The sequence below is a fragment of the Medicago truncatula genome, chromosome 6 (assembly GCF_003473485.1).
Source record: "Medicago truncatula cultivar Jemalong A17 chromosome 6, MtrunA17r5.0-ANR, whole genome shotgun sequence".
Classification (NCBI taxonomy): domain Eukaryota; kingdom Viridiplantae; phylum Streptophyta; class Magnoliopsida; order Fabales; family Fabaceae; genus Medicago; species Medicago truncatula.
The window spans coordinates 536977-551418 of NC_053047.1; the positions used below are offsets into that span (position 1 = coordinate 536977).

General features: G+C 34.2%; 2 protein-coding genes across 2 annotated transcripts; both read left to right on the plus strand.

Annotated features, from left to right (window-relative positions):
* Positions 1–782: 782 nt before the first annotated feature.
* LOC25495146 (aldehyde oxidase GLOX1) lies at positions 783–2882 on the plus strand. The gene is made up of 2 exons (XM_013595314.2): positions 783–1406; positions 1950–2882. The coding sequence occupies exons 1-2, from the start codon at positions 789–791 to the stop codon at positions 2880–2882; spliced, it is 1551 nt and encodes a 516-aa protein (XP_013450768.1). The 5' UTR covers positions 783–788.
* A 3059-nt stretch (positions 2883–5941) lies between these two features.
* LOC25495147 (zinc finger CCCH domain-containing protein 41) lies at positions 5942–14233 on the plus strand. The gene is made up of 5 exons (XM_013595315.2): positions 5942–6097; positions 7813–8697; positions 10189–11346; positions 11688–12020; positions 13410–14233. The coding sequence occupies exons 2-5, from the start codon at positions 7912–7914 to the stop codon at positions 13863–13865; spliced, it is 2733 nt and encodes a 910-aa protein (XP_013450769.1). The 5' UTR covers positions 5942–6097; positions 7813–7911; the 3' UTR covers positions 13866–14233.
* Positions 14234–14442: the final 209 nt, after the last annotated feature.

The following is a 14442-nucleotide window of genomic DNA, read 5'->3' on the forward strand; positions in this document are numbered from 1 at the left end:
CATCATTTCATTGTTTATAAGAATTGTAGTAACTTTCTTACATATTATCGTAAAAAAAAAATAAAAAAAAATCAAAGTTCTCAATTATGGGTGATAAAAATTCAAAAAAATAATAATTTTATTTCGTTGACGCTTTTGATGAATAAGATTTAGTTATTATAATTATAAATGATAAAAAAAAAAAAATTCATCAAAAAATAACTCATTTAACTATTAATCTAAAGAGTAAATGTACTGGTAGACTCAAATATATTGGATATACCATACAATTTGCTTAAAGACAAATCCACTATTTTGAACAAAACTATATGTGATGCACTATTTTTTTTTTTTTTTTGAAGTAACAAATGATGCACTTTTGTTTTTTTCAAAAAAAAAAAAAAAAAGTGATGCAGTATTGTTCGTGCGTTTCAAGTGTCAATTTTTTATTAAATTCAAATTACTTTTTTTTTGAATAAAAATTCAAATTCAAATTACTTATTACTTATATTTTTCTATAGACTGGTTTAGGATATGTATACGTAAAATCCGGACAATTTTGATACACATATAATCACTTTTTATTTTTACAGCTAGGACACATTTAATTACTTAAGTTACTGTTTTTTTTTGAACTAGTAATATATAAAGAGGAATAGTGATGATATCGTTTCATCAATCATACGCCATCAAACCAGCCAAGACAAAACCATATTACAACAACAATGTCCACTTTGCTCCTCTTCCTTCTTCCCATGTTGATTGCCACTGTAGCATCTCCAGTGTCCGTGAACAACGGACAATGACAGATGCTACAAAAAAGCATTGGGGTTGTTGCTATGCACATGCAACTTCTTCACAATGATCGTATTGTAATATTCGATCGTACTGATTTTGGTTATTCTAACCTCTCTTTACCAAACGGACAGTGCCGTCATGATCCAGCCGAATTAGTTGTGAAAGATGATTGCACTGCCCACTCTCTTGAGTATGATGTCTTATCAAACACTTTCCGTCCATTATTTGTCAAAACTAATATTTGGTGTTCCTCTGGCTCAGTTAGGCCCAATGGATCACTCGTTCAAACCGGTGGCTACAACGATGGAAATCGCAACATACGAATCTATAGTCCTTGCCCGACATGTGATTGGAGTGAAATCGACGGCGGACTTTCTGCCGAGAGATGGTATGCCACCAGCCATATCCTCCCTAATGGTAGTCAGATTGTTGTTGGTGGTAGGGGGCAATTCAACTATGAGTTTTATCCCAAAAGCAATGATATCAATGCAAATTATAGTTTATCATTTTTGGCTGAGACCAATGATCCTGAGCAAGAAAATAACTTGTATCCTTTTGTTTTTCTCAATGTCGATGGTAACCTCTTTATCATGGCCAACAATAAATCTATTCTCTTCGATTATACTAAGGTATTGTTGTTTTATTTTATATTATTTTTGAAAGGTATTAGTTTTTGTTTGGCTTTTGTTTTTTTGATAATTTTTTTGTTTTAATATTACTCACATCATCCTACAATGACTGATCCATTATTTCACAAGAGTTTGTGTGAGTGTTGTAAAACCCAAAATAGTAAAAAAAAAAAAAAACATTTTAGGATTAAATATTTGTTATAAATAATTTAAATAAAATTTGCTTATAAAGAAATATATATTTTAAGAGTTCATCTAATATGAAGTTCTAAAGTATGGTCCATTTGGCTATGTGGTCAAATATAGATGATAAATTAATTGATAACCGATGAACATAGATGATAGCTCAAAATTTGCTATTAACAAACAAAACCTTTGTGTAGAAAATGAATATAGATTAGTGTGTTTGTTATGATGTGTCATAAAATATTATTTTCACTATGGTTTTTATTAAATGTAACAAAACACACTACTTTAAATTTAATTTAATGGATTTAAGACCATATGTTATTATGTTTTGATTTGTGTACCAAACATTAATAGGGTATGGTGGTGAAAACATTTCCAGAAGTCCCAGGTGGGGATCCTAGGAATTATCCAAGTACTGGTTCTGCTGTTTTATTGCCATTAAAGAATCTAGAAGCAAAAAATTTGGAAGCTGAGGTTTTGGTTTGTGGAGGAGCATCAAGAGGGTCTTATTTACAATCAAAAAAGGAAGTGTTTCTTAAAGCATTGAATACATGTGCTAGGATCAAAATAACTGACCCTAATCCACAATGGGACATGGAGACTATGCCATCGCCTAGAGTCATGAGTGACATGGTGATGCTTCCAAATGGTAACATTTTGATAATTAATGGGGCTTCTTCGGGGACATCTGGATGGGAACAAGGTCGTGACCCGGCTCTAACCCCATTTCTTTACCGAACAAATAATCCAATTGGGTCGAGATTCAAATTGCAAAGATCATCGGAGACGCCTCGAATGTATCATTCCACTGCTGTTTTGGTTCGTGATGGGAGGGTTTTGGTTGGTGGTAGTAACCCTCATTCGGGTTACAGTTTCACAAATGTTTTGTTTCCAACTGAGCTTAGCATTGAAGCATATTCACCTTCGTATCTAAGCGATCGTTTATCAAATTATCGTCCGAAAATTATGTCTCTTGATTCTAAGACTCAAATGGAATTAAAGTATGGTCAGAAATTGGAGCTTCAATTTCAAGTGAACAGAACATTAAAATACTTGAATTTAGTACATGTCACAATGTTGTTGCCGCCTTTTAATACACATTCATTCTCAATGAATCAAAGGTTGTTGGTGTTGGAGCAAAATAAAGTAAATCGTGTGAACGGAACAACATATGAAATTGAAGTTACCGTGCCGAATTCACCTATTCTTGCACCTCCAGGTTTTTATCTACTATTTGTGGTAAACGCACAAATTCCTAGCGAGGGTATTTGGGTACATATACTTTGATTTTCTTATGATAATAAATGATAAACTACTTGTTTATCATGGGTAACATTATGGGTTTTTTTTTTCTTTTTCTCCTAGTTTCTTCTAGGTTTTCTCTACCGATGTAAATTGTATTTGAGATATTGTCGAACATGAAATGTGGACAATTCAAAATTTAAACTTTGGTTTACCATATTGTGAGAGTCTTGTATTTGATATTTGTTTTTTTGTTGTTGTTTTTGTTTTACTCAAGGTATGTGTTATTTTTTTGGAAAAAAAACTATTTAATACAAAGCGTTATTATGAATGATAATGCTATTATTTTTTGAATGAAGATTAATTTTGGTTTGATAAGTATGTATATAATGAAACATGAATAATATCATAGTGACTATCGTTATGACAAATACATTAAAAGAATACTTTTTTTATCATATGATCTAATGGTTAGAAATTTATTTCTTAAAATTAGTAAATGAAGGATTCGAAGAAGTTTGAAGTCTGATCCCTATTTCTCGCAATGTCTCTAACAAATTTTCTACATTCATGGGGATGCAACACCATCTTTTTTTTTTATTTTTTATCAACAGCGGAATACCATCTTTAATACACATACATCAAGTAACTGAGTTAATATGGGAATAACTTATCATGTCTACAACTATATTATGCAACATTCATCAAACTTAAAATGTTTTTTACTATGTTAATAATGTCTCGATTGTTCTATTGAAAGAAAAAAAAATGCAATCGCTTTATATTAGGAAAGTTAATTCTCCTTAATACACATAAGAATTAGATTGTTATTCGTATTTTTTTTTTTGTTACCGATTGTTATTCGTTTCGTGTTGAGTAACTAGTCTCGCACCAAATATTTTATGGATTAAATTTAATTTTTTTTTTGACAGAAAAAATATGATACATAGCAAAAGTGACCAAATATTAAATACTTTTAGATTTTAGGTAAGAATTTGGTGTCGCAATCCGTTGGTGATATCATACATTAGTATGTTGTTGCCCTCGACCCTTCTCGGTGCTATCCAATCATCGATATCCTTTTTTCTAACGGTCATTATTGTAGGCTGAGAGACTTACTTGACAATTAAGGTAGATAATATTATTTTTGTTTCGTCTTTAAAAAAATCTGAAACTATTTATGTTCGTTAATGATCCATAAAAATCATTTTTCTTATAAAAATGAATTTTAACTTGTTCATACATTATCTCTTTGTTTTTGAAAAAAAAAATATTTTGAAAAATCTAATCCTAATAGTTTTTTATTTGAGTCAATTTTTTTTTTTTAGAAAATGATATTTTTATAACCCTAAACAAACACTTCAAAACGACAAAGTGACTCTTTTTTATAAAAATATGAAACAAACGGACCTTAAACAAAACACAAATGATGGTGTTGAAAATCAAGCAGTGCCTCCATTTGCTTTGGTCCAGTAGTATAAATTAATGGATGTATAAATTTGATGATGGTCGTATGTATTTATTTTAGGAAAATGTTAAATTGTATTTTAAAGAATAAGTTAGTGAGTTAAATATAAAAATTTCTGTTGGAATTCATGAATTAATTATTTAACTTTTAATTAATTGAATACACAAATTTTAAAAAAACATTTCTATTTTTAGGTTGCTTAATATATCCTCTTATAGCATAAATTAGCATCACCCTTTATTTTATATTTGCATACATTTCAAATTTTAGTAAGAGTTGACACAAAATGCAACACATACAAATCAACTTTGCTTTAGATGGGTGTGTTAATATCTAGTTTTCACTATTGCAATCTTGTAGCATGTTTTTAATTATATATAGTTCTTAAATTGATCTATATCAAAACATGCTACAAGGTTATCGGTAGTCATAAAATTTGGAAACAATACAAGTATTTCAATCTTGGAGAAATGTTAAAATGAAATATTTGTATTAGTGGATCTCAAATTTATTGACGATGTTTTCTATGCTCGTGGTCTTCATCACATTCTATTGAGTATGAGAAAACGGTTAGAGAAAGGTTATATCATGTAGATCTACATCGGTATTACACGTTGATTAGCAAAAGTTCAGATTCATCACAAATGTAAAAATGACCTAATCTTTTAACAAGAAAAATTTCCTTACTTAAGTTCTCACAAATGCATATTTATATGTCTAGCTTCTCCTAGAAATTAGGGTTGTTGTGACTCTTTCCTTTTGTCTTAAGATGTAAGATTCTAAAACTTTCCAAAATTTGTCCTCTCTCTTTCTCTCCCCCTCCCTCCCCCCTCCCCCTCCCTCTCCCTCTCCCTCTCCCTCTCCCTCTCCCTCCCTCTCTCTCTCTCTCTCTCTCTCTATCTCTCTCTCCCCCCCCGCTCTCTCTCCCTCCCCTCCCTCCCTCCCAAGACTGGTTCCACCCTCCTGCTAATGTTTGTAATTTTTGTTTAAAATATTCAAGGGTTAGATTGATTAGTCCTGATCACAATAGTTCGCTAGAAAACCGTTCAATTCACATTTGTTTACACAGATTTCTTTGTATATCTAGTATGTTAGCTCGACTAAGCTGGACACGCGACCAACTCCTCTCGTGTCGTTGATATCGACCATCGCAAAAGCCTCATCCAATGGACTAATTCAAGTATTAAAAACATATTGTTCTTCAATCCTTATACTGCTCTCGTAAAACAACCAACACTTGTTTGTGTGTTTTTCGTATGTTTCCTCTACTACAAGTAATCATATTTAAGCTATATCAGATATAGAGTGTAGATACCTCTCACTGTCGAAATTTGACCGTCAATTTAACACTGACTATCTTATCACCGGATATCAATAACCTCTTCGAATTAGTTTAGATATTTTGGGGGCATTATACGACGACTTTCCACTCTTCAATATTTTTTCCAAAGTATTCAATGATCAATGATATTATATAAATCATATATTTCTATGCATAATTGTGGATAAAAAATGTGGTGGCGGGGTTCGAATCTCTGACCTTTCATACCCAACTGAGCTAAGCTCACTAGTATGGTAAAAAAAGACGAGAAAAAAAAAAAACATAGGAAAAAAAATGAAATGAAAAAAAATTATATTTCATATTCATTTTGATGAAAGGGTATTGTTTCCTTTCTTCCAACCCATTTCTCCTCTTCTCCGTACTTTCACGGCAACCACTTTCCGTTCAATCGCCGTCCGCCACCGTCAACTCTCATCGCCGCCGCAACCGCTTTCCACTCCTCCTCCTCAGGTTCGAACGAATTTTCATAGATTTTGTTCGAATTTTCTCTTATCCTAATTCAAATCAATGAATAAAAATTACTATATATATATATTCGCGATTGTTTTCACTTCAATTTTGTAGTTAATTTCGGTTTTCTGAAATCAATTTGCGATTTTGTTGATTTTCATTCACAGTGTAGTTGTTGTTGTTGTTTGATGATTTTGTGAAAGATGAGAAAAATGAACGGAAGTTACGAAATAACGTGTTTGTTTCTAACTGAAGATTTTTTTTGTAGGGTTTACAATTGTTAGAGAGAGAGAGTTTTAGAGAGAGATATATATCTTTCTAATTAAGCTATTAAGTTTTGTTAATTAGTTTTGTTTACTATTTTGGTAAATTGATTGTGTGTTTGTGATTTTGAGCTGTTGAGGTATTTGGTGTGAAATGTGTTCAGTTAAGAGTACTCTGTAGCACCTCGACACGTCTGATCGAAGGTGTGTCTGGTTTCTGACAGTATAGATGTCTCAGTGTTGTGTCCATGTCCATGTTTGTGTCAGTGATTTATAGTTAGAACTCAGAGTGGCATTGTTCTAGATGATTTTGAATGATAGGAGATTTTTGTCATTTAATGGGTAAACAATCGTTTTGGTCCGTAAATGCATGAGGCGTTGTCACTATCTTCCAGGAATGTATCGAAATTGCAAACATATTCACAAGTGTCTAATTTATTAGTCACTTTGGTCCTCAAATTTGTTTTAAGGCAGTCAATATGGTCCTCAAATGTGTTTTCCGTTGGTCAATTCAGTCCATAAAATTACTAACAAAAGAGGTTCTAGGGATATTTTGCAATTTTGATACATTTAGAGACTATAGTGACAACACCTCATACTTTTGAAGACCAAAATGGTTGTTTGCTCTTTATTTAATGCTTGCTTCTAATATGTGTTGTATTGTTCCGAATTCGGAGTCAGCTGAGTGTTTTTTATATGTTCCATCGCTGGCTGCTATTAATTGCATTTGTCGTTGAGTCATTTATGGTCTTTGGATAATTTCCTCATTAGTCGTTGATTGACGAGACAGGGACAATTTGATGTTAGGTGATTACGATTTACAAGTAATTGTGGGTTTATTGTTTTACCTTGCACGGAATATCGCATAGTTCCTATGTTTATCGGAAACTGTTGTGAGTCATCGATTAGCCTTGGATGTTTCATAAAAAGCTTGGCTGATTTTCTTGTTAGGGACGGATTGATGTTTGGTGATTATGATTTACGAGTAATTGTGGGTTTATTTTCTTACCTTACACAGATATTGAGTAGTTCATATGTTTTTGGGAAACCATAGTGACAAGCAAAATTCTAATTTCATCGATTAGCGAACATAGTAAACATATCTTACTCACAACAGTTTGACGGAAGATTGTGCTTCCCAGTTAAGGCTGCTTCTTTTGATGTTTGTTTAATGGGTTCTGGAAATTCAAAATATTATTCATCACAAACTTTCTGCAATTTGTAGATTGAGATTTGCTTGACAGTGTCAAATGTTTATTCTGACTGAGTGTAAGGATAGATGACTAGGAAACTCACCAAATTAAAAGCATACTTAAATTAATGCATATATAATTAGTCAATGCCCTTGGGCCTTGTCCATCTATTATGGGAAAGATTGTTAATCTTTTATGTTTAGAGTATGGCATCAAATTATCTTATATTTAATCTGCTGTAATTTTTTTATCGATGTAGGTCCGTTTGAATTTCTGGAATTATTCTAAACAACATTAAGCTGGCTTGTCAATCCTAGTGGGGATTTGGAAGAAGATACCATAAAGATTTCGTTCATAAATGGAGCTGAAAGCTTCATCTCCAAAGCCAGAGTCTGTTGTGCCATCTGATTGTGCCAGTGATCCTGAAGAAACGGAAGTGAGCGACGACGACGACGATGATCGGAATCATAAGCATCGGAAGAAGGAAGATCGTTCTCAATCATTAGAGAGAGATGTTTCAGATCCTGTAATTAACAGGCCATTCAAAAAGTGTCACAAAAATTTTGGGAATCGCCATCCGTTCAGAGAAAATGAATCGATGGCCTTTGAAACACTGAGAACCTACAATGATGCCACCACAGATAAAGATTTTTACTCCAAGTTTGACAGAAGGCGCCCTGGGATGACTTCAGGTCCTCGAATGCCTTTTGATATGAATCAAAGAATACGGCCAAACCAATTATTTGCCGGAGATCCTGGTGCTGGTAGGGGAAGAGGCAGGGAATCCGGTTTTTGGAATCAACGTGAATCCAGGTTCAGCTCAATTGATGTTGCTTCACAAATGGTTCAGCAGGGACCCATTCATCCAGCCCTTTATACTGGACGTGGGTTACCAAATATATCAAATGCACAAAATGCGTCTTGGAATACATTTGGTTTACTTCCAGCAGTACCCAATGGTGGCTTAGACATGCTTCATCCAATGGGTTTACAAGGAACACTCAGACCACCTATTAATTCATCTTTAAATGTGAATATTCCTCGTCAACGATGCAGAGATTTTGAAGAACGTGGATTTTGCCTTAGAGGGGACATGTGTCCTATGGAACATGGTGTAAATCGAATTGTCGTTGAAGATGTTCAGGTACTTTTTTTTCTTGAACATGTTTGTTTTTTCTTGAGATACTAGCAAATGTCCATATTTTTAAAATAAAATTAATACTGAAAGAAAAATATCTTACTTGATAAAATATATGACAGTTATAGATATGCGTAATTTACATACAGAAGACTTTTCAAATTGTAAATTGTGTGAATGAAGACATTTCATCATTTGTCTCCAATTTGACATTGTTAAAATATAATAATTAAATCTTATGGTATATAAAGCAATGCTAAGGACAGTCACTTTAACGCTCTCCATTATACACTCTCTCACATACAGGGCCACGTGTCCCACAATACACTTTTCTTAAATCTCGGTTACTTGTTTACAGGCTCTACAACAGAATAGTGGAACAATTTTCGAGATATTGATAATTAAAAGGAAAACACTAATGATTTCTTGAACCTGTTCAACCAGTCACCCGTATGTGAGAGAGTGTTGTGGGCCACATGGCCCTGTATGTGAGAGAGTGTCTAATGGAGAGTGTAAAAGTGACTGTCCTTAGCATTGCTCATAGTATATATTATGTTAGGGTATCTTAGTGTATGTGTATCTCCTAGGGTTAGTTTTTAATCGTAGTGTATCTTAGGATAAGTTTTCATATTAATTATTATTATTATTATTTTTTTGAAGATTATTATTATTATTTGTTTCCTTGAGTGGTTAAGCCTCATATTTTAGCTTTTGCTCGATAGTTAAGCTTTGGTAGCTTCTTCCTTATGTGATGGTTAAGCATATTTGCTATTGTTAAGTGGTAAAGCCTTCAGTTATAGGCCTATAGCTACTTCCTTATGTGATGGTTAAGCATATTTGCTATTGTGTAATTATCACGTTTACGTGTTTTCAAGATAAAATTTCAAAAAGGTTATGCTATTGTTAGCATAACCTTTTTGTATTTATTTTGTAATAGAATGGTCTAAATGCTGGATGTTAACTAGCCAACGAGGAATTAAATCCAATGTTCTGGAGATTTATGATGCACAAGTGGACACACACATAAGACAATATTGAATTAGGACTAAAAGTATTAAGAAAAAGTTGCGGTAGCACCAATTGAAGGAAAGATGATAGAGATTAGGCTATAACGTGGTTTGGGCATGCATGGAGAAGACTTGTAGAAGCCCTGGTAAGGGGGGTTATTTGATTGGAGGATAGCCAAATCGTAAGAGTTAGAGAGAGATCAACGACAACTATAAATCAAATCATTAAGAAGTTGCTTATGTTGTAGAACATTATGGTGTTGTTGGATAGCTGATTCGACTGAGTTGTCCTGAGCTTTTGTTGTTTCTTTACATGATACTATAATACTATTGGTTTTTTGTATCACAAACTTGTTTTTGATAAAAGCTTCAAATGTTCAATATTTATTTATTACATGTGTTGTCATGATCTTAATTTGTGCTGACCAATATTTGTTGATTTATAGGTAAACTAGCTAATTAATTTGTTTTTTTTTTCTTCATAATTCAGAGTCTTTCACAGTTCAACCTTCCTGTTTCGCTTACAAGTGCACACCTAACTGGAGCACCTACTGGATCTGGATCACTGCATTCAGTAAATAATTCAACTGCTTCAATGAACAGCAAATGTAAACCTGGAATAATTTCCAAGTCCATTGTCAGTGATGTTGGTTCGTCGATGGATGGTGCATATCCCGGTCCTGGTTGCACAAGTGGAGCTGATCTTTATGATCCAGATCAACCACTGTGGAATGATAGGGGTCTGGAGATCGATGATGCTGAGCCTATGTCTAGTGATGCTCCAGATAGTGTTTGTCCAGTTGAAGCTACCAGAACTTCTGTCAGTTTACAGGGTGCCAGTTCATCTGTCTGGGGCAGAATTGGTGGTTCAAAAAATAGATTCGACACGAAAGAAAAATCCAACCCTACAATGAGTTCTTTTCATTTTCCTGATAATCAACCAAAGGAAGATAATGATGAATTAGTAGGTTGTCACAGTGCTTCCAGTCAAGGTAAGCAGATCATTGCAGATGATGCTATCCCGAGAGCCTTTGAAGCATCTTTGAAGGCACAGATTGATATGCGTAACATACGTAAACCATCACAGAAGGCACTGCGTACTCTATTTGTAAATGGGATACCTCATAAAAGTAACAGGAGGGACGCTCTTCTTGCTCATTTTAAGAAGTTTGGGGAAGTTATTGACATTTATATTCCATTGAACAGTGAACGAGCTTTTGTCCAATTCTCCAAGAGGGAAGAGGCTGAGGCTGCTCTAAGGGCACCTGATGCTGTAATGGGCAATCGTTTCATCAAGCTGTGGTGGGCTAATCGTGATTGTATCCCTAGTGAAAATACTAGTAGTAGTAGTGGGAATGGTGCAATTGTAACTCCCCGTGGGCAACCCACTTTCGTTCCATCTCATCCAGTTGCCACTGATAGGAGAAAAGATATCCATCAACCCGATGCTTCAAGGACTACATTTGAAGAATCATCACCTTCTGATCCGTCTAAGCTGGTAATTGCAGATGCACCCAAGGTTCCACCTCCTTTGCAGAGGAAGCTTGAAAACTTGGAGCATCTAAAGGAACAACTGCGTAAGAAGCAGGAAATGCTGGACCAAAAGCGTAACGAGTTCAAGCGCCAGTTGAACAAACTTGAGAAACAAGTAAAACCTACTTGCTTATTTTCCTTTAATTGTAGTTGATTGATGATGATACATTGGTTTAGAGATTCATGATATTTGGGATATTTAGTGCAGTTTTCTTTTACCAAGTAATGTGATAAGTTTAGTGTCAGGTAACAGAACCATATGTATCAATTAGTGCATATGCTGCCTTTTTTAAGTTCAAGTAATAACATAGTGTTCATAGTTTATCCTCTACATAACTATATTAAAATAAAACAGAAGTCAGGCACAATCACCACTTCCCCAATGCATTCAGTTACCATCTTGTTTCCTGTATTAATGTCATTCCTTCTCATCATATAAACTCTAATTATTCACAGGCTACAGGACCCAAGGGGGAAGCTGTTACTGAGCAACCTGCCAAGAGACCCAAAACGAGCATGGCGTCTGATGTTGCCAAACTGGCTTCTCCTCAATCGTCTGATGCTGATATTGGTATGTCATCTTCACAAGCAGAGACAGCAGTGGATAAAAATAAACAGTTGGCCAATTCTGTTTCCCAAAGTCCCAAACCAAGTACACCGAGGAAACCACATGAACCTGCAGGATTGAAGCAGTCAATTCAATCATTAGTGCCTGTAAATAGATACAAGCTGGATAATCGTCCCACCGCATTCAGAATCATTCCACCTTTGCCAGTCGGTCTAGCAAATGTAAGTCTTTTCTCTCTGCCTTATGTGTTTGTACCTACTGAAGGATAGTTTTGCACTGGCTCTCGCATGTGAGAATGGTAGGCATTTGGATTAAAAAACATGTCTACGTGTGTATGTGTGTGTGTGTGTAGGATAAGGTTTTAAATTTTAATATTTGAAGACTGAAGCATTGTGATTTTGTATTCTTTGTTGTCTTTCCATAGTCTGACTCTGACCCATTTTGAGATATTTATGAAAGGGAATATTTTTTTTTTGAAAGAATGAAAGGGAATATTTATGAAAGGGAATATTATTTAATATAGAAGGGTAGATACAAATAAAGAAGTAACAATATTGACTGATTAAAACATGAAAATGATGTCTTTCTTTTGATTGTTTGTATTTATTTCACCTCTTTTGAGATCGTATAAACGTGTACAATTATGTGTAGTCACCTCTTTTGGGGGGAAAATGATAGGTCTTCTCTCTGTTGTATACACACTCACGTAAGATATCATATTTAAATTTTGATAGTCACTGAATCAAGCCCCTATCTAATTTACCATATGCATTGTATGGGGTGAGAGATTTGAAAATGTTAATTAGAAGTTGGACCTCAATTCTTATTGGTCATCATTTAGTTAAAGTAGAAGGATTTGGCATAATTACTCTTGTAGGAAATTGGGAGGTGGATTTTTCAATCCACGGGGAAGGGTTTTGAGCAGAAGAGTTATTGAGCCTAAACAAAAAAGTTGTCCCTCTACAAATTTTTCTTCCCATTCTTATGCACAAATTGTAATCTTCGAATCAAAGATCTTTGCTGGGAAGAATTCTCCTTTCTTTTTATAAAATTTGAACAGCCAGAAAATGTGAGAAATCTGGGGGAAAAGAAGGAAATTGAAGAGATAGAGAGAGAACCGGTGGCTGTTCTTTATTTTCTTAACAGAGAATCTGATTTTTAATTAAGAGTGTAGAAAGTAGAGTGGTATTTATATAGTTCATATGAAAAGTTGGTCACGAGTTAGCCTTTCCTAAGTTATGATTGCAGTCCATGAACCTACTTTCTTAGTGGGTCTTATTGTGTCAAACCTTAGGGAGGTGTTTGAAAGAGCTAATCCGAGCTTATCTATTGATATAAGCGCTTGTATAAGTAAGATTTTATGAGCTAGTTTTCTCAAGCTACCTATAACAGGTTATAGAAGTACCTTATGCAGAGTTTAAGTTTATCCTTTTTTCCTCTTGGATTGTTAAAATAACTTGTACACTAGCGTTGTTGAATAAACCATTTATCCAAACACCCCGAGCATCATATGAAAATAAAGTGACTTTTATGGTTGATTGATAGTCCGTGTATTTATATGTTCATTTTGTCTTATTGTATTTTTGGTTAACAAAATTGTTGTTTTTTAGGTTGCTGCTTTGGAGGAACACTTCTTACCATACGGTGAACTTTCCGCTGTAGAGCTAGAAGATGTCCAAGTCAACGATAGTAGCGAACAAGAGGCACGTCTAAATTTCACTACTCGTGGAGCAGCTGAGCAGGCGTTTACAAAAGGTAAATGCTGGAAAGACCATAACCTTAAATTCATGTGGCTGACACCTACCAATTCTGGCAACGCCACTGTCAGTAGAGAACGTTCTCTGTCTGCTCCTCCCAGCGAGCCCTTGGATACAACAAATAGCAATTCTGAAGAGAAATCGCGAAACTCTGCAAACCATGAAGCAATTGTGTCTGACGGTGAGCATAAAGATTCCGAAACTAAAAATGATTTGGAGAATATGAAAACAGAACAAGATGAAGATCTCCAGTGTACCACCAGTCAAGTTTCTTCTGCCAAACAATCACCCGAAAACAATGTCTGCTGAGAGGATCTGTTGATGGTCAGATTTGTACAGCGAGGTAAAATTTTAAATCGATCAAACACTAATTTTCAGGAACATTTTTTTTATTCAATTTCTCAAAAAAAATATTATTCCATGTTCCTTTTGTCAATGCACAAGACTTGTAAAGTTCCTTCTATTTGGCCACCTCTTGTATTTGGTGGTATTAGTCAATTGGCACATCGTGCTATTTCTCAACTTTTCAATAGTTCTATTTTAGGATAAATTTTTTGAAGATCAAAGTTCTGTTAAAAGCCGTTTAACGGTTACTTGACAAATATTCGGGAACCCTTTCCCTTTGTGTTTGTAGTTAAAGTAGAAAAATATAATTGAAAATGTTTAGTTTAACTCCATTATTATCCTTGAAACGATGTTTTTTTTTTATTTCTACTTATTCTTATTAGAGTTAAACTAGTAAAGGTTTTGTGAAAGATTGCATGAATATAGGAAAACAAAAGTGTAAGATTCTGTCAAGTATCATTAAGGGACTAAAACAAAATATGGTTTTAGTCCCTGCAAATATGCCTCGTTTTGGTTTTAGTCCCTGGTAAAAAAAAATTTG